Source organism: Drosophila obscura, unplaced genomic scaffold (genome assembly GCF_018151105.1).
Source record: "Drosophila obscura isolate BZ-5 IFL unplaced genomic scaffold, ASM1815110v1 contig_1, whole genome shotgun sequence".
NCBI lineage: Eukaryota > Metazoa > Arthropoda > Insecta > Diptera > Drosophilidae > Drosophila > Drosophila obscura.
The window spans coordinates 1,299,101-1,318,059 of NW_024542679.1; the positions used below are offsets into that span (position 1 = coordinate 1,299,101).

Here is an 18,959-nt window from a genome sequence, read left to right on the forward strand (position 1 = left end):
CCCACAAAGCCAAGCCGTAGCAGATGAAGAGGAAGCAGAAAGTTCAATTTACTACTTTTCACTTTAGCATACAGACATACATATGTATGTACATACACACCATATGTATGCGTGTATGTGTATATCCCCCCTCTGGTTTTTCCAAACATGGAAAAGGGACAGGAGTCTGAGACCACCACCCTCATACCATCCTCTTGCTCTTCACAGAGGCCAGCTGGTTAGCAGAGAAATTGGAGAAGTCTCAGGCCCATCATCCCACACACACACACACACACTCTTAGTAGATGCTTCTGCCACCACGTTCCCCGTTCCCCTGCCTCCTTTGGCAACCTTATCCCGACTCGGACACGACACTCCCCGCAGAACCAGAACTTTGCCTTTTTGCGTTAAATTTTTCTTTTTATTTTGGAATTTTGTTCGATATCACTCACACACATGCCCCACACACATACATGTACATATGTATATATATGTATACACACACACATGAATGAATCCCCAACACGAGCATCTAATTTTCTTTTAAGGTCAAGCTGGAAGAAGTTTTTGCTTTTCTTTATTTTTTTCTTGTGTTCGGTTGATGAAAATTACAATTTTCTTCGTATTTTTCTCTCAACTTTCATGTGGAGGGGAAACAAATTATTTTCCCTCTTGTTGCTTCCGTTCGTTCGCTGCCCCAGTCCCTGCCCCATTCGCTGCCTCCTGCCCCAATGTCCTTTTCCCCTCGTTTGGCCACTTTTTCTCTCTCTCACTCTCCTTGCAACATAACGTAACCATACAAGTACACAGGAGGCATGTGTGTGTGTGTGTGTGTGTGTGTCCTTTGCCTTCTTTCTCCTGACAACTTTTATTCCTCATTCCTGCTCCTGCTCCTGCTCTTTTCTTACTGCCTGCCCCTCACGCACATGGCACTGAGGCTGTGTGTATCCAATTGAAAAGGAAAGGGCCAACACACCAGAACCAACATAGCGAAGCAACAAAATCTGAAAACGAAACTAAAATTGAACCGAAATCTCTCATTAGTTCCCCGTTCGATACATGTACGATACATATGTATGTAGGTATGTTTATTTTTTTGGGTTTCCTTGCCTGCAGATTGGCAAGATGTCATAAGTACTCAGGGGTATACAAGAGAGATTCGCAAAGAGGTATACTGGGGGTATTTTGGCTACAGAGTGAACGGATTACCTCGACTCGTTTCTTAATGTTCCATGCATGCTTCGATGACTCCATAAAGTGCCATGAAATCGAACTTGACCCAGGGCTACAGATATCCGTTCTTTAGAGGTATGGTTGAGCAGCAAAAAATTCGGCCATGGTATGACCGCCCAGGTAAGCATAATTCCATCCATGTGTACATATGTATATGTATCTTCTACTTAAAATATACAAAAAAAATCAAATTTATGCCACGATATCATTGGATTCTCTTTCCATCCAATATCACTCTCTTCCAAAGCATCATATTAAATTAAATGTACCTGCAAAATTTATGCATAATCCACACTTTTTACCACGACCTACAACAACACCTACAAAAACCTCTCCGCTTAAAGATGATCCTTCAATATCTTATAACCATTGCCTTACCAATCCCAAATTATTTCCCAATCATTTGCCTTATTTGTGTTTAGTAAAATTTGTGTGTAAGTCAAAGTACAATTTTCGGTCATTTTATGTTTTACTTGGCAGTGCTACTCAACAATTTTGGCTGCGAATATGTATAGCCCGAGCAGGATGCTGGGCTTCGTCATTGGCTGGATACGGCGGCACCATGTTACGCTGGGCCTGCTCCATACGCTGATTTTCATAGTCACGACCGTGCTGGATTTCCAGCTGACTTTTCACTCCTGCGATCTGTCCTACTGGACTGAGATGGCCAGTAGGCCGATGACTGAGCAGTTCCTGCTGCCAATGCTCATTGCCATTAGCGCCAAGTTAACGGTGCTGTTTTGCATCGCTTTTGAGCACCTGGCGCCCCATCAGTGGGTCATCAGGCTGTTGAAGCGTAATGCGCGTCGGCGGTTTGCCAACTTTATTGTGCGCCGCCTGGTAATGCAGCTGGACCAGGCCAGCGCGCTGCTGCCCAAGTCGCGGAACGGAAGCCTCGACCTGTCAGACCCGCTCACCCAACAGAGCTACGTGGAGGCTCGAACGGCCCACTACAGGGCCATGGATCTCTTTCGGCGCGATGCCGATGCGTTGCTGGTGGAACGGCTGCCGACCAATGGGAATCCGCACATCTTTGTGCTGCAGGAGGAGGAGGATCTGCTCGCCAGGGCCGGCTACTCCAGCATCGGTCTGCAGGTCTCGGAACACGTGCTTCAAGACCTGCTCGGGCCTCAGGGAGGAGGCAAGCAAAAGCGACCATGGGAAGAGAAATTTTAGTAGACTTTATATTGTTAATGCTGTTTATTGTACTTTGGAGTGGAGCTAGTGGACAATTTTCATTCCATACATATGCAAACTTGTAATACATACGTACAAAAATATTTTTTGTCGCGTTCTGAAAAGTCATTAGTAGCGCACCTACCCCTACCCTACCCTACCCTACCCTACAATATCCTCCCCATATCCTCTGTCCGCTGTCCCCTGTCCCCTGTCCCTGTCCGTGGTGCTACGTCTTTGGTGCGTGGCGTGTCCTTTTGCGTCATTTATTTAAATTGCCGCATTTTCGGGACTAATGTGCATATGCCAAGGCACAAACAAATGAAAAACTCACCCTCTCCCCCACCCCAGACCTCCCCACCTTGATAGGCATTTGGAAAATGGGAAAACGAAATAACAAATACTTACCCCTCAGAAAAATCCATAAGTAAAATTATTAAAGTTTGTTGTTGTTGTCGTCCTGCGTCTAGGGTTTTATTTTTTGACACATTCCAGGGACTTAGCGAGCGGTCAACGAAACGAAGTCCCCAAAAAACACTCAGCACTAAAAGCTGTGACTGGGAGATTCGTTTTGGAAATACCCTGCTATTTAATGTGATTACACACCCACATATAAATTAAATACTCGATTAAAAAGAATTCACTTTGATTTAGATAATATTTGTTAATAGTGTAGCCCAAATTTAATCTACAGTTTCCACTCTTGCAGCAAATCTCTTGGCATAAATTTGTGTAGCTATTCTCCTGCCTGTGTACATACACGCACACAAGTGAAACATACCCACGCAGTCTCGTATTAAAGGGTATAATAAAAGTGAAAGCGTTGCCCAAGCATATGGTGACAACAAAAATTGTTGTTTGCGCTTGGCGCCGCCTCAACAATTTAATTGAGAATTGAAATTATATACATATACGCGTGCGAGTACGCACATACTTATCTGAAAGTGTATTGGTTATTTGGGAGGTGGCGCTGGCCCTCTCTAATGGCGTTCAAATGGGTGTTTCTGGACGGTCGGTGTCATTTGTAGCCATGGCTGCGCTGCGTGTGAGGTTCTACGTTCAAATCGATTAAAAACTAATTTTCCACAGACAAAACCAGCCGAATAATGTTTGAAAATAGTAATTAAATTGTTGGAAGGGAATACATTAGCAATAAAACTATATAGAAAATCTAATATATATATATGTATACATATGTATGTATATATTCAATATTGTATGAATTAATTTCCAAACTGATTTCAAAGTTAATCGCAAACTATGGCCCAACTATTTATATGGCTGTCTACTTAACTTATATCTCTGTATATACTTCACTTACACCCGCCCCAAAATGTATATGCACACCCAGCGGCTTTCTCTTTTCCGCTTTGGGGAACAGTTTCATTCTTCTGCTTTTTGGCAGCAGGAAGCGAGGCAGGGGACACGGAAACTATGAAGCTGTCAGGAACACGCGCCTGACGCGCATCTCCCTCTATGGCGTCTCCATCCCCTGGTACTGGCTCGGAACGGAATTGATTTCGTCGCATTCTTTACAAAAATTATTGATAAGACATTTCCACAGGCATTGTTGTTTGGCCATTACATGAGTGAGTGAGTGAGGGAGAGAGAGAGAGAGAGAGAGAGAGAGAAATGCCTGGGATGTGCGAGTGGAGTGGAGTGTGCGTTCTGTTCTTGTGTGCGCCTCATGTAATACAAATATTGATATACTTTGATTTCGCAATGCCTCAGAGGGGTAGCAACAAGCCAAAGCCAAGGCACATTTTGTAGCTGGAGGGTGCCCTCTCTCTCCTCTCCTTTCCTTTCCTTTCCTCTCCCTTCATCTCTCTTTGAGATATAGCAAAGCTGAAAGCAAAATGTCAAAACTCGCAAAAGTTGAAGTTTTGGCCCATGTCAAAAAGGTACAACTACGCGTAGCAGATACTTGTATGTACGTATGTAGTTTGCTTGGGGTGGCGCAGAGAGTTCCCGTCTCAAGGGCCACACAATCAGCTTAGACAAGTCTCTACCACAGACAAACAGACAGACAGACAGACAGAGAGAGACTTTCAATGGGAATCACAGGGCGACCAAAGCACATTTTAAGCACACGATGATGACACTTGTACCTGAGTGCATTTGCTTGAGCGCCGTCAAACTGGGAGCAGGCAGAGCTTTCCGAACCACTCACCAAGCTCACAAGCAGCAGCAGCAGCAGCAGCAGAGGGAGATCAGCGACAGCAGCAGCGGAAAGTAACGAAACTGTTACCAAATATGAAACTATAGAAGTACCGATTTCTGTCCATGTCTCAGCGTATTCCAAATAGACCATTGGATTGGCCAACCTTGGAGGTTTACTTAGGACAGGATTTACTTTCCAATTAATAAACACACACACTGGTCCATATATTTTATATGTATTTGTATATATATTTAATATAATCAATTAAAAACACATACAATTTTTGATAAATGCTCGCTTACAATGAAAATGAAAAATGTTTTTTCCTCTCCGTTCTCCGTTCTCCTTCCTCCTCATCCAATTTTTGATTCTTTGCTCTTTCACATTTTACACATTACTCGTAATATAAATAATTTCTGTTAAATTTTTTTTAGGTTTGGGTTTCACACATAGTTTTACATAATAACAAAGTAAAATTGTTAAATATATATAATAATATATATGTATATAGATATATTTTTGTGTATATATATCTCATACATTTTGCCAATTGCTAAATATAATTTTGATTTTTGATTTTGTTTTAAATATAATTTTGTTTTTGTTTTTGATTTTTGCTCGTGGCTTTTTGCTCGTAGCTTTTGATTTTGCGCTCTTTCACGTCTTTGGTTTGCATTTTGTTTTGCTCCTTCTCTAGTCATCCTTTTTCTTCTCCTTTTCTCCTTTACTCCTCTTCTCCGCTCTCCTCTCTTCACCATCGATTCTTTCATCAACTTCAACATTTGGAATTAATAATAATTTTCGAATCCTTTTTTTTTTTTTCGATTTTGTCTTAATTTTAAAACTAAAATATTTATCAAGAGTTTTCTTGGGGGTTTCTTTTTGATTTTTTGTCATTTTTCTTAGTTCTAATAAAATTTGATTTTTGATTTTTCTCTTGTGGTTTTTGCCCTCTGACCCCATTAGACTTGCATCTGAGGTCATACAAAATTTTGATTTATGCTCAAGGTACATTGCAATTTTCTTGTTGGTTTTTGTTTTTTGCTTTTCTTTGTAAAATTTATTTAGCTTTAAGGTTAAAAAATGTCTTCTTCTTTTCGTTTTTGTTTTGTTTTGATTTGTGCGCTCTTCTTCTACTTTTTTTGTGGGGGTTGAAAATGATAGGAAAATTTGAACGAAATAAAATTAATGGAAAATTATTTGCCAGAACCCATAAAAGGACCCAAAAATAATTCGAGAATTTGCATAGCGAAATTCGTTGCAAAAGGGGCGACGCGATTCGGACTAAAACACCCTCAGCGAATGAAATTTTTTCCTTTTCATTGGATTTTTCATAAATTGCAGTTTTCCAGTTCACTTTTAAGCATGCAAATAGCGGGGAACACCCTTATATCAATGCGGGTACTGAGATTGGGACTGGGACTGACCTGACTCCATGGGGTAGTACTCGTATGTAGATATCGTCGGTGCAGACTGACTTTGCGCCCTAAAAATTGCTGCCAGACGATTTTCCCGAAATTGCCATAAAAATTCAATAGAAAAGATTTTGGGCAAAAATGTCGGCGAAAATATTTATGAAATTTGCCTACCATCCCCCTGGTCCACGGTCCGATGTCCGTGGCAGCAACCCCCGCGGCCCAATCTTTAATTGCAGCAGCGCCCGTAAAAGTATCGGATGTCTGTACGTAATCAATGAGAAATGAAATTTGCATGGACACGTGACAAATAATTAACTGCCGAAAATGGGAGAAATTCAGCGGCCTCCGGGCTCCGGGGGTGGCTACTTTTAATCAATAGCTATGGCTAAATGTATATAGATTTTGATTTTGGATTGGAATTTTTTACAACTGCCGGCAGCTGCTGACCCTGCGGACTTGACCCTTACCGGACCATGCTGGGTTTTTGTTATCGCGCTTTTCGCTCCTATTTTTTTTCAGCGGGATATATATACTCCCATACAGATGTATGTATTTTTTAAAGCAAACATACTAATCAGGGGGTTGTTGGTCAATGCGTGTCCCAAAACCGGAAACAGTTTCCACTTATTATTGTGTTTTTTGTTGTTGTTGTTGTCGGAATGTTTTATGAGGGTGCTGCTTTAAAAACGGAAAGCAGCAGGGCTGGGGGTAACAGCTGCGAATGTATGAGTTTTGTTTTTAAAAGTGCTTAACCATATCTACATTGACGCTCAAGACATGCCGCTCCAGGCGGCATTGTTGACAAATTGAATCAAATGGCAATTTAATAATTGTTGTCGCCAAGGCGTTGGACCAGCATAGAGAACCCGCTTCCCCTATGGGAAGCCAAAAAAAAAAACAAAAGGAAAAGGTCTTCCCCTATCAAGCGGAACTTCTCGGGCCATCACGGGTTTCGTTTTTTTTTTTAAGATTCTGAAGTAGGTCCCCGGGTCGGGCACGCTTCAATCAAAGCATAAAAAATGTAATCTGGCAATTGAATAATTTGGAAATCACAAAATTTTCGAATTAAAAAGTCAATGAAAAGAAAAGAAACTCAAGTTTAACAAATACAAAATGTAGACATTTATTCGTAGTATATACACACACATGTGAAATAATATTGTAAGAACTAAGAAATAATTTGAATATAAAATAAAATTACAATCTCTATTTCTAGTTGGATTTCAATGTTAGATTTTGGATTTCCCTTTGGTTGTTGTTCTTTGTTGTTGTGTGGGTACGGGTACGGGACACGGCGTACGGGAAGTATTTGCTAAAAGGCACGCAGCATTTTAAAAAACACACGTTTTTAAAAAAAGGAATTTCAAATATAGCAAATCCAACAACGCCGCTCGCCGTTCGCCGCTCCCACTCGCATTCGACTCGGATCGAACATCAACTCTTCGAGGGGAATGGGGGCAACTCTTCTTGCTGCAGAACAAACGCCTTAAATACTATAAAATAATGTGCAAGAATCGTTGGCCCAGCACCCGAAGAGTTGGCAGGGATCCGATTTGGCTTGTGGTTCGATCTTTATATATGTATATGGTATATAGTCATTAATTGTATCTCCATAGGTTTGACTAGAATGTGTTGTTTAGTGGTTAGGCGACTAGTTTTGGTCTTTGGAATGTTTCAACTTAAAATTGTAATTAAACCAAGCGAAATATTACATACATATATTAACATATTAAATCATCATAAATCATCTAAACTTTAGTTGTTCTGCTCTGAGGTAAATTTACTACAAAAATTTCGTATTTAGCTTTAAGGTTTTTCATTTCTTTCGATGCGGTTTCGGTTCAATAGATTTTATATAGATTTATATTTTCTTTATAAATTCATTTCATTTAAATTATTGTTTTCAAGTCCGTCTGAGGTAGCAATTTGTGTTTGTTATGTTTTGTTTAACGTTTCATTATTTAATATATACTATTATTATTTTTACTCATTTATAGTTTATCGTTTTCATATTTATATTTATTTGTTCTTATTGGTTTTCTCTTCTTTAAATATGTTTGTATAAAAAAGTACTAATGGTCATTGTACTTTTGCCCTGAGTTTGTTTTTTTGTGTGTGTTCTTACTTTTACCTTCTGGCGCAATTTTCATTTATTCATCCACCCCATTCCCTCGCTCTAAACACCCTTCTCTGTGTCCCTCTTATGCCCCTTTCTAACTCTGTTCAATTTGCATCTAAAATCTGGTATCTGGTATTTCCCATGGAGTTCTCTTCTAGCAAATATTTTATGTACAAGTTTTGGTCGGGAAAAATCTCATCGAAATTGAAGACATTCGTTACAGGATTTCGTTTAAGATTATAGTGATTTATACGATATAGAGGGGCGTGAAAATCGAAGGAAATGGAGACATTCCCCCGAGTGTAGTCTCTTCGCTAAAAAAGATTTTGATTTTGATTTTGAGCAATTTCATTGTGCTGAAGCTTTACCCTACTCGTAGTTAATGGTTATGCCTATAATTTTGTGTGTGTGTGTGTGTGCTCAGCTCTAATTCTAAGGCCACACTACACCGTATCTATGTATTAGTAGATGAGAAATGTATAATTGTAATTTTGATTTGAAGCTGCTGCTGGCCACTACGATATACATATATGTATGTCTGTCCAACCATCCTCCCACTCTGCCTACCCCACCCTTATACATGTATGTACGTATTTAGATTTCCTCGCTCCTCTCCTCTCCACACCTCACCACACCACTGCTCTCTCGGCTGCAACTCTTTTACGATAAATTACTATTACGCATAGGAACTTTGATATTTAATCACTAGAGATATATATGTTATAGTTTGCGGTTTATGCCTATGCCTTGGATCCATCAAAATACACAGTATATATGTATATATGTATGCAGTATGATGTCTAGCACAGTGCTGCCAGCTGAAACGGACTTGTTCTTGTTCGGTTATGTGGGTTTTATTTTATGGGTTTATAGAACTCTCATTAGTTGCCATGTTAGACATGGCGAACTTTTTAGCTTTTTAGATTTCTGCGATTACCGATTGGTATTGATCGATTGTAATTGTTATTGTTTTTGTTTTGTCGTTAGGGGTTGTATATATTTAAGTTTAATTATGAGCTCAACTAATATGCGCACTCAGTCTTTTGTAGTTCCACTATTTTGTCTCTTGTTCATGTTCCTAACTCTTCTCTTCTCGGGTTTCTTCGGTTTACTTTCGTTCGTTTCTGGGAGGATCTCGATAAACGTTTCAGGGTTGTATTTTGGGTTGAACTTACGCTGCTGGCAACACTGTAAAAAGGGGTTGCACCCCGCTCCTTATCCGTAGGCTGCTTCTTAGGCTGGCGTTAGTCGGAAGCTGAGCGTGGCCGACTCCGAGGCCCGCACCCTCACGGGCAGATAGACCAGAGCCGGGGCGAACTGCATCTCCGAATCGGCATCGGCCGGCTGCAGATGGAATGCCTGCATCTGATATGCTTCCTCGGCGCGGTCTGGCTGCGCGTAGCTGGCCGGCTTGCCGGTGCCGTTGGCCAGATCGCTGCACACCTCAAAGGGCGAGGTGGCGGCCGACCGATGGCCGCCTCCGATGCCGTTGGGTGTGATGGACTTGGAGGAGCGGCGTCCTGCGTGATTCGGTGAGCGGTTCTTGGATGCAGTGAGAGTCAACGGCGACTGGGAGCGGGCCGTGGCCTTCGGTGAGGGAGTTCCTGGGGTGTGTTGTGGGGGAGAATGGGTTCCCTGGGGCGTTGTGGCTTTGGAGGTGCTCAGGTTGGTGGGTTCCACGTGAAGATCGGCTTCCTCCACGGCTGGCGGAGCTGCTGGCGCCCGACTGGACTTGCTGCGTGACTTGCCCTGGCTACGGGCTGCTGGCGGCGGTGGTGGCGCCTCCAATGACGGCTCCATGCCATCGGCACTGTTGAGCAGGGCGTGCGAGCGTTCGTGGATGAAGAGGAATGCGTAGTAGGGCGTGGTGAAGGGGCACATGGAGCACTGGTACTCCTTGAAGCGTGGCGCCTGCTCCCCGAACATCCCTGGCATAGGCGGCAGCGGTGGCATCCCCTGCATACCCTTCGGCACCTGCTGCTGCTGCTGCTGCATCTGTCCAAACAGATGCTGCGCATTGAGGTTCTGCAGGGCCTGGGCGAGATTGGGCGGAGGATTGCCAGCCCCTGCGGTGGGCTGTGGTGCGGGCGGGGCACCACTGCTGCTCCCATTGGGTATCTTGAGCGTGGGACTGTTGGGCTTGCTGCGCGCGGAAGTAGCCGCCGCCGAAGGAGCTGCCTCCAGTTCGCGGAGTCGCTCCACTCCCGCCGGTCCGTGCTCGTTCATCAGATGCGAGCGGAGCCACTTGAAGCTGCGGAACTGTCGCGCGCACAGCGGACACACCTCGTGGCCACTGGCCGAGGAGTTGCTCTCCCCGCCTGCTGCTGCTGCGGGAGGAGTCAGATTGAGCTCCTGCTGCTCCGCCTGTATGGGCGGTGCCTGTTGCGCTGCCGCTGCTGCGGCCGCCGCCTCCAGCTTGACGCCGTTCTGGCCCCGCGGCTGCGGCAGGGGCGAGCCCTCCTCGATGATGCCGTGCGTGTTGTGCTTGTGGACGCGCAGGAAGTACTTGCTGCACAGCTCCTTGTTGCAGATGTTGCACACCACGCCCCCGATCTGGGCGCCGTTCTCGATCTCGATGCCGTGCATCCGCTGCATGTGGGTCTTCATGAAGTACTTGTTGCACAGCTCCTTGTTGCAGATCTCGCAGTAGCTGCTCGTCGGCGTTATCGTGTAGGCCGGCCGATTCGGTGGCGGTACGGGAACGCTGCCAGCGCCAGCGCCAGCTCCAGGGGGTGCCACCGGACGCTCGGGCGTGTAGAAGCCCTCGCGCAGAGGACTGCCACTCGGAGCGCTGGCTACCCCGGCGATATGTTGCTTGAATTCCTCGCCACTGCCTGGCGAGGATCTGGCCCCGCCAGCCCCGCCATTCGGGGGCGTTTGTGGCGCTGCCTGCTGCTGGTAGAGCGCGTGAAGGGGCAGCTGCTGGGGATGCTGTTCGGGCAGTGGCATGGCCATGCCGTGGGGCATTTGCAGGGGCATCTGCATGGGCAGCTGCATCTGGGCGGCATGCTCCGTCATGAGATGCGCTCGGAGGGCGTACTGGTTCTCCAGCTCCCTGCCGCACAGGTGGCAGGGCAGGGGTCGCTTCCCGTTGATGTCGTTGAGCTGCTGCAGCATCGACTGCAGCTTCTGGAGATTCTGCAGCCCCATCACGGACCCATTCAGCTTCTCCTCGTCGAGATCTGGTTCTAGTTTGATCCGCTTGCTGGGCTGCTCGCTCAGATCCTGCTCCTGCTCCGGCTCCGGCTCTGGCTCCTGTTCGGGCTCCTGGTCTGCCTGCTCGGCCTGTTCCATAGAGGCAGCCGCCGCTGCCGCATGCTTGGCCAGCATCAGATTCAGCGGCATAAACGGCCAGCCACTCAGCTGTGCCTCCTCCTTGCCCAGCTGCGGCAGATCCTCTGGCGGCACGAAGACCCCGTGCCGCTTCCACTTGTGGGTGCGCAGGAAGTACCTGTTGGCGTACTCCTTGTGGCACAGCTCGCAGTAGAACTCCGGAAAGTGGACGCCCAGGCGACGCAGCTTCTCCGCACTGAGCGAGCAGTCCCTGGCCTGCTGCTGCAGCTGCGACGGCAGCTTGCGCGGCGGCGGCACAAAGCTCACCTCCTCCTGCTCCAGCGAGAAGTCCTCGCGGAATCCCTCCGGCAGCTGAAACGGTTGCCTGGGCAGCTCCGCCTCTGTCTGGGCTTCCTGCTTGATGGCCAGCGACTGACTCTCGATGGGACTGCCGCGTCGCGACTGCCCGGGCTGGGAGTTTGGCGATGAGTCGGCGGCCTGGTCGTGCTGCTTGGCCCGGTGGCGTCGCATGGCAAAGATGTTGGTGAAGCGCTTCGAGCAGATGTCGCAGTGGATGGTGGCCGCCGGCGGTGCTGCCGCGGATTGATCCACTTTGGCGGCCGCACTCGGCGGTGGCGGTGGCGGTGGCTGTGGCTGCGCCTCCCGCTGCAGCTGGAACATGTGACTCATGGAGCTGCCACTGTTGCTGTTGTTGTTGCTGCTTGTCGTGTTGTTGTTGTTGTTGCTGGAAGTATTGGATGTGGGCTCGCCCACAGGATCAAAGATGCCGTGCTTGTTGGCCTTGTGCGTCTTGAGGAAGTACTTGTTGCAGAACTCCTTGTTGCACAGCTCGCAGTAGGCCTCCGGGTTGAAGATGCGCAACGGCGGGCGATTCAGCCCATCCACGCCGGGGAAGCCCGACATGCCGAGCAGCGGCAGATAACCCGCTGGACCCATGCCGGGCGGAAAGGGAAAGGCGGGCGCCAAAGCCGAGCCATGCGGATGATGCTGCTGCTGCTGCTGCTGGGCCATGGCATTGAACCAGTGATCCTGCTCCTGTTCCTGTTCCTGCTGCTGCTCCTGCTGCTCCCTGCCATGGCCATTGGACATGTCCTGGTCCAGCTGCATCTGATTGGGGCTCTCCTCGCGCTCCAGCTTCACCTTGATGGAGCTGAGAAAGTCCATGGGCTCCACATCCCCATGCCGATCCAGCTGCTGTCCCTCGCGATGGTCCTGCAGCATGTGGAGGCTGAGCTTGAACTCGGTCTCAAAGTTCTCGCCGCACTCCTTGCAGTAGGTCTGATACGGGTTCCGTCGCTGATGCTGCTGCTGCTGTTGCTGTTGCTGCTGCTGATGCTCTGATATGTGTTCTGGCGAGTCCTGGCTGAGATCCTGCTCGTGCTCGGGCTCGGGCAGCTCCTGCTTGTGCTGCTGTAGCAGCTCGAAGGTCTCCTTCAGCTTCTCCATGGACTTGGGCAGGAACATCTTCGATAGCTTCTCCTCATAGTCAACCCGTGTGCGGTCCTCGATCTCTGGCATTGTTTCGCCGCCGCCGCTGAGGTTCAGTGCCTCCAGGCGACTGGGATTGTGCTGCTTGCGTCGCTTCTTGGCCGCATCGCTGAGGGCTTCCAGCAGCTGCAGCTGCATGGCTGCCGCATTGGCTGCCGCCGCTGCTGTCGCTGCTGCCATCGCCGCCATGGTGTCCCCCTCATCCGTTTCCGTTTCCGCTGCTGCTGCTTCCAGTAACGCTCCATCCTCCACTCCATTTCCCTCTGCCCCTCCCGTTTCCGTTGCCATTTCATCGTCTTCGGCATTGTCTGGCTCATTTGTGCTGCTTCCCGCTGGCTTCTGCTTCGTCTTTGGCTCCATCTCCCGCTCCTGCGCGTGCTCCTGCTCCTGCCCCTTGACCAACTGCTCTGTGGGTGAAATGGTGCCACCTCCTCTTGCTCCTGCTGCTGCTGCTGCTCCTGTTTTGCTGCTGCTGTTGCTCTTGTGGCTTCATGGGTATTGTTGCTGTTGTTGCTGTTGTTGCTATTGTTGTTGCTGTTGCCTCGATTCGTGTTGAGTGTCGACGAGTTGGAGACATCGGAGAGAGCAGTGTCCTCGCTGCTCAGATCTGGCGGTGGGGTGGCATATATGGATGCAGCCATTTTGGATGATATTACTGCAAAGGAGAGAGCAGAGAATGAGTCTGGGCAGAAGTGGTATTGATGGGTGGAAGCGAGAACTTTTTAATTGAAGTCGCAGCCAAAAGCCGAAGCCATGCTAGCGGGTGGTGGGGGGTTAGCTCAGAGGGGTGTGGTATGCATGTACATAATTTAATTAATTTGTCTATATATATTCGATTATATATTATATGTATCTATGAGGGTGTACTGTGGTTGATAATTCACAGGCATAAAATGGGAATATTTGTAAGTTCAATTCCATACCCTGATCAATCCTTTAGCCGCTCTATACATCCTCTCCATCTATCATTTCCCCTCCACACCCCACTCCACCCTCAGTATACATAATGTACAGATGCCGTGTGGGCTTAAATCCGTTTGAGCATTATATATTGCCCGAAAATACAATAATAATAAGATGAAAAAGAAAAGTCGTAGAATATTTGGGCTAGAATTTCATTCAATTTTGGGTTTTTGGCTTCTTGCTGCTCCTCATTTTTCTTCTTTTTTTTCCCCCTTCCCCCCATGGCACTCCTTACCCAACACACACACACACACACATACAGCTCTAATATTTGTGTCTCATTTCCGTATGCGCTTAATTTCATTTCTCTGCTGCTGCTGCTTCTGCTTCTTTCTTCGTCATCATCATCATTCCTTGGGCCTCCCACATCCCCCCTAACATCTCTTACACCATATTTCCTACCCTCTCTTCTGCTCCCTCTCCTTCACCCACTCTCTTTTCCCACCCAGCCACCTATTCCTATATCGCTACACTTTTTCATTTTTGTGCAAATTCTATGAAAAATTTTTCCATTATGTACACAAATATCCAGGCAGAGTCCTCAGAGCACACACACATACACACATACATATATGTATAAGTTTTTTTTTTTTTTGTTTTTGCTGCTTGTTTGCTATGCGCCCCAAATGCCACCCACTAGCACACAAACACACAGTTACCGTACACATACATACATATAGAAACCCATTTTTTGGTGGGGCAGTAAGAAGGACAAGGAGAAGGAAGGGGAAGGGGAGGCGCACACACGAAAATTTATACAAAGTCATCCGATTTAAGGAATACAAATTTTGCTTATTTTCTCCACTCTCTCTCTCTCTCGCTCTCTGTGGCACACACCAACACAGCAAAACTTTTTGCGCCACACAAACAAACACACACACACTCACATACAACTCCCTCTCTGTCTCTCTCTCTATCCGCCTGAACACCCCCCTCACTTGAGCCGAACATAAAACTTATAAAAATTTTCTTCAACATGACTTGGTAAAATAAATTTGATTCTCAAGAAAAGCGAAAAAGGAAGTAAGACCAAAAGCTGGTTGGCTTGGAGCGGGGCGGAGGGTGAAGAAAATGCCTGGCAACCAGGGTCAGAGGGGGAGGGTGTTGGGAGGTGGACTGTCAGTGGCTGGCTGGGCAGGGAATGGGGGAAATTTTTCGAAATAAACCGAAAATTTCTTTTTCCTATTTGAGTAGCAGCAGCCAAAAGGGAGAAGAGCTACGGGAGGAGCAGCAAGAGCAGGGCTGAGGGAGGGATGGAAGAGGAAGGAGGAGCATGGCCAAGAAGGAGAGCAGAAGGTGGCAGAGGGAAGGGCCACAGAGTGGGTAAGAAAAGCAAAGAAAAATATTCTCAACTATGCTGCAGACATAAATTAAGTTTCCATGGTTGGAAATTGGTTCTCTTGCTACATTTTCCTCTTTTTTCTTTGCTGTTAGTGTTGTTGTTGCTGTTGACTTTTCTTTTATACAATTTCTTCAGGACATTCCCCCTCTTACCAGGCTTCCCCCCTGGACCAAAACATCCTTCTGGCCTTCTGGTACTTTGAGAAGTTAAGCAAAAATGCCTGCCAGGATGTGCGCATTTCTCTTCAGCATTTCACTCCCTGCGACTGTGTGTGTGTGTGTGTCCGTGAGTGTAGTATCTATGCGAGTGTGGGTGGGTGGGGGAGTGTAGCGTAGCTGAGTGTTGCTTGTATTTTGGTTGGGATTTTTATAAAGCCTAAGGTAGTTTGATGTTATTTTATTTGATTTTTTTTCTGCCTGCCTGCCTGCCCGTCCATCTTTTGGCCGGGTTGAAGAGATGGGAGGAGTGCTGGGAGGTGGAGGAGGATGGCCAACAAAAATGTTCGAAATGAAAATGGCAGCCGAGTGTAAACAGAAGCATGTACTCGTGCTCCCATCATATATGTACATATATGTATACTATACATGGCATACATATCGTATATTTGAGGAGACTCAAGACGAAAGGCGACTAATTTGGCCCACCAACATATCAAAGTAGTTTCAGTGGCTGTGGCCCAGACGGAGGTGAGGAGACACTTGCCAAAGGAAAAGCCAATAATGTCAGATTGGTTCTGGTTCTGATTCTGGTTATGGTATGCCTTCCATTCGCTTAAGACTTTGGCAATTAAAACAGGTAGAAGCAAAACAAATAAAAGAGATAAATGGCAGCGTCCCTAACTAGCCAAAAATATTTAAAACTAATTCTGATATTTAATAAATTAGTGTAAATAATAGCAGAAGAGAACCAGAAGAGTTCTACGGCTAATTGGGCAATAAACTTCTCAATTGAATTAGAATTAATATATAGACCAGGTAAAAGTAAAGGAAAGTAAATTCATATATCAAAATCTCACAAGTTTAATCAATAAATGGTATAAATTATTATGTATTATTAATTTATTCTGATAGAAAAAAATTAAATCAGGTTTCTGTGATTATTTGACGATCTATTAATAGCATTTTCCACAACAGATCATGGGTGAGAATCAGCCACCTGCCACTCATTGCCTAAAACCCACACACTTAATCAAGTGGAGTGGTCCGAACTGATCAGATTCTGACACTTTAAACTACAGATCACTGATCATTGATCAGCATGACTGAAATGCACTTAAATCCACAAATATATATGTATCCTCTAATTTGTATCATGAACATACTCATTAATAATTTGTTGTAGCTTTGTTCCGCGATCAGTTAAACTTTCATTGAATTGCACTTTCAGTTGGAGAACAGTTTCCATTTAACTTGAAATTGGTTTTCGAAACGTTCATTGGATCACTCTTAATTATCTTAATATTCTTAAAAGTCACTCGGTCATGCGCGTATCGCACTTTGCACTCTCTGCACTCTGCGCTCCGTTGCGATCGTGTTTGGTGGTTGTGTTGTGTGTCCTGCCAAGTGGCCCGTTCGTTTGCAACTGCCGCATGACACAGCAGAATAACAAAAAATATCAACTATCAATTTACCGATTTCCTGAAAATCAAAACAGCAAATAGCAACAATGATACTAAAATCACAACGGTACACACACACACACACACGAGGAACCCTTACCCTCTATAGCGTTTAATAGTTTTTCCACACACACACACACACAGACAGACTGAGCTTCTCCCTCTACCCATATCATGGTAAAAACCTCAATAAAACACCCCAAAATATCAAAAATCATAGAATTTCCCTTAAAAAAAAATCCATACAACGAAAACTGAGCAGCGCTGCCCGGAAAACCATTATTGCTCCGCCCCTTTTTTTGGTTTTCTTTTTTTTCAGTAAAATTTTTCAGTTACCACCACAACTACAAAACTACAAAGGGGAAAGGGATAGAGCGACAGAGACAGTCATAGAGCAAGCAGCAATGAGCGCGCAAGAGGGAGGGGTGGAGACGCGAATGAGCAACAATCGCATCGCGCAATGAGTTTTCCTTTGTTGCAGCAGCAGCAGCAGCAGCAGTACGAGTAGTTCTTGTCGTGCCAATTATTTATCATATTTCAATAGGATTTTCAATTTGTTTTTCTCCTACTACAGTGGAGTCAGTTCTTCGGTCGTTGCTGCTTACTGGTTATTTTTGTTATTTTAACTTTTGCCACGCTCCATGTAATTTATGTGACTCTGTCTTTTGGCTCGTTCCAACCCTTTCCGAGAGCACTTGCATTGGATGGTTAAGAGGTAATACATAGTAGAGGGTCTCGGGGTTGTTATACGCCTATCAAGGTGTGAGGCTGCGATTGGATTGCTCTAATTGAAGGGTTTTTGCGGTTGCGGGGATCAATTGGGGTAGACTCTCAGTTAGGGCGGATCCTTAAAGTCGTTCTTTATTGGGAATGCCATTGTTCAACTTTGTATGTCTTTTGGAAGGGATCTTGCTTCGAGGATTCAGCAATTGTCCCTTAATGAGATGATCATTTGTGATGATTACCAAAACCATGAAAGGGATGGCTCATGTCGAATTCGAATGCTGGGCAGAGAGGGAAATAAATGGTTGGCCGAATGATTAGCTGTTTATTCCCATAGTTACTTATACATTTCCCTTTCTTACTTCTTCTTTTGAGTGCTGACTTTTTTAAGACTGATAATTTCATAATTTTGATGCGGGTGTACTTTGTACTGAATCTAGTCACATTAAAAGATATGTATTTCTGCTCTATAATTCTGCTGGTAAGAACAAATGATTTCGTTTTCTTTTTCCCTAATTATATAATAGCAGAAATGAGTGTGAACGGTTTCATCTTCAGGAAGTGAAGACTCATTTACCTTCCCTGGGGTTTCGGGAAGGCTTCCTAGCATCTACACACAAATCTCAACTAGAAGCATGCCCCAGAGATAGACGAGGGATTGTTTTGCTTCGCCCAGATTGATAGATTGATTTTGACTTGGCGAAAGATATATTGCCAGTGTATCGGTATGCGTGTGCACATATACATATGCAGCTATGTATCTGTGTGAGTCCAACCTTGGCCACCCTTTGGCATTCGGCATTCCACACACATCAAAAGCCGCAAAAGCGAAAGTGACTTGGGGAGACCCTCTCCTTTCCTCACTTTCCTATACTCTCGTCCGTTTGTTGCCGCTGCCGCTGTCCTGCCTGTCCTGCCTGTCCTGCCACGCAATGAGCGGCCACTGGGACTGGGACGCAGCTCCTGCGCCTGCGCACAGAGTGTGCCACTTTACGGATTCCTCTCTGGCTCTCCCGCTCTCCTGCTGTCATACATGTGTGTGTGTGTGTGTGTGTGTGTGCGCCGGTTGAACGAACCAGGCGAACACAAACAACAACAACAACAGCAACAGCCGGAGGAGCCCAATCATTCGAGACAGACCCATTGGTCGGGAGCTGCGTGGGCGCTCCGAGATCTCTCGGTTCGGGGCCATTTTCGGGTCGGACACGGCCACTGGGCCGCCACCGGTCTGGCCTGCCGTAGCCGTAGTCGTAGTCGTGGTCAAGGTTTCGCTATTGACTTTCACTTTCACACATGTCGGCACATGTCCACTGTGACGTTGCCGGCACTTTCGCTTTCCGTGGCACGCACCCCCGACGTGCCCCCACGCCACTGCCACTGCCACTGCCTCTGCCTCTGCCCGCTGCCCCATTTGTAGGCGCATGTCTCTCACGGTGCATGTATAG

At 46.1% G+C, this 18,959-nt stretch overlaps 2 protein-coding genes across 2 annotated transcripts; one reads left to right on the forward strand and one right to left on the reverse strand.

The window, feature by feature from the left end:
* Nucleotides 1–1,737: 1,737 nt before the first annotated feature.
* LOC111069579 lies at nt 1,738–2,388 on the forward strand. The gene has a single exon (XM_022359692.2). The coding sequence runs from the start codon at nt 1,738–1,740 to the stop codon at nt 2,386–2,388; it is 651 nt and encodes a 216-aa protein (XP_022215384.1).
* A 6,316-nt stretch (nt 2,389–8,704) lies between these two features.
* Nucleotides 8,705–16,520, reverse strand: LOC111069662. The gene is made up of 3 exons (XM_041591881.1): nt 16,495–16,520; nt 13,374–13,523; nt 8,705–13,320 (listed from the first exon to the last, which is right to left on the reverse strand). Exons 1-3 carry the CDS (start codon nt 16,496–16,498, stop codon nt 9,320–9,322), a joined length of 4,155 nt encoding a protein of 1,384 aa, XP_041447815.1. The 5' UTR covers nt 16,499–16,520; the 3' UTR covers nt 8,705–9,319.
* Between the last annotated feature and the right edge of the window lie 2,439 nt (nt 16,521–18,959).

Bases quoted from the DNA above. Each gene is read 5' to 3' on its own strand.
- LOC111069579 (XM_022359692.2), top strand. From the start codon at position 1,738: ATGCTGGGCTTCGTCATTGGCTGGATACGGCGGCACCATGTTACGCTG.
- LOC111069662 (XM_041591881.1), bottom strand. The intron at 13,321-13,373 runs GCAACAATACCC...AAACAGGAGCAG, and splicing joins TAGCAACAACAGCAACAACA to CAGCAGCAGCAGGAGCAAGA.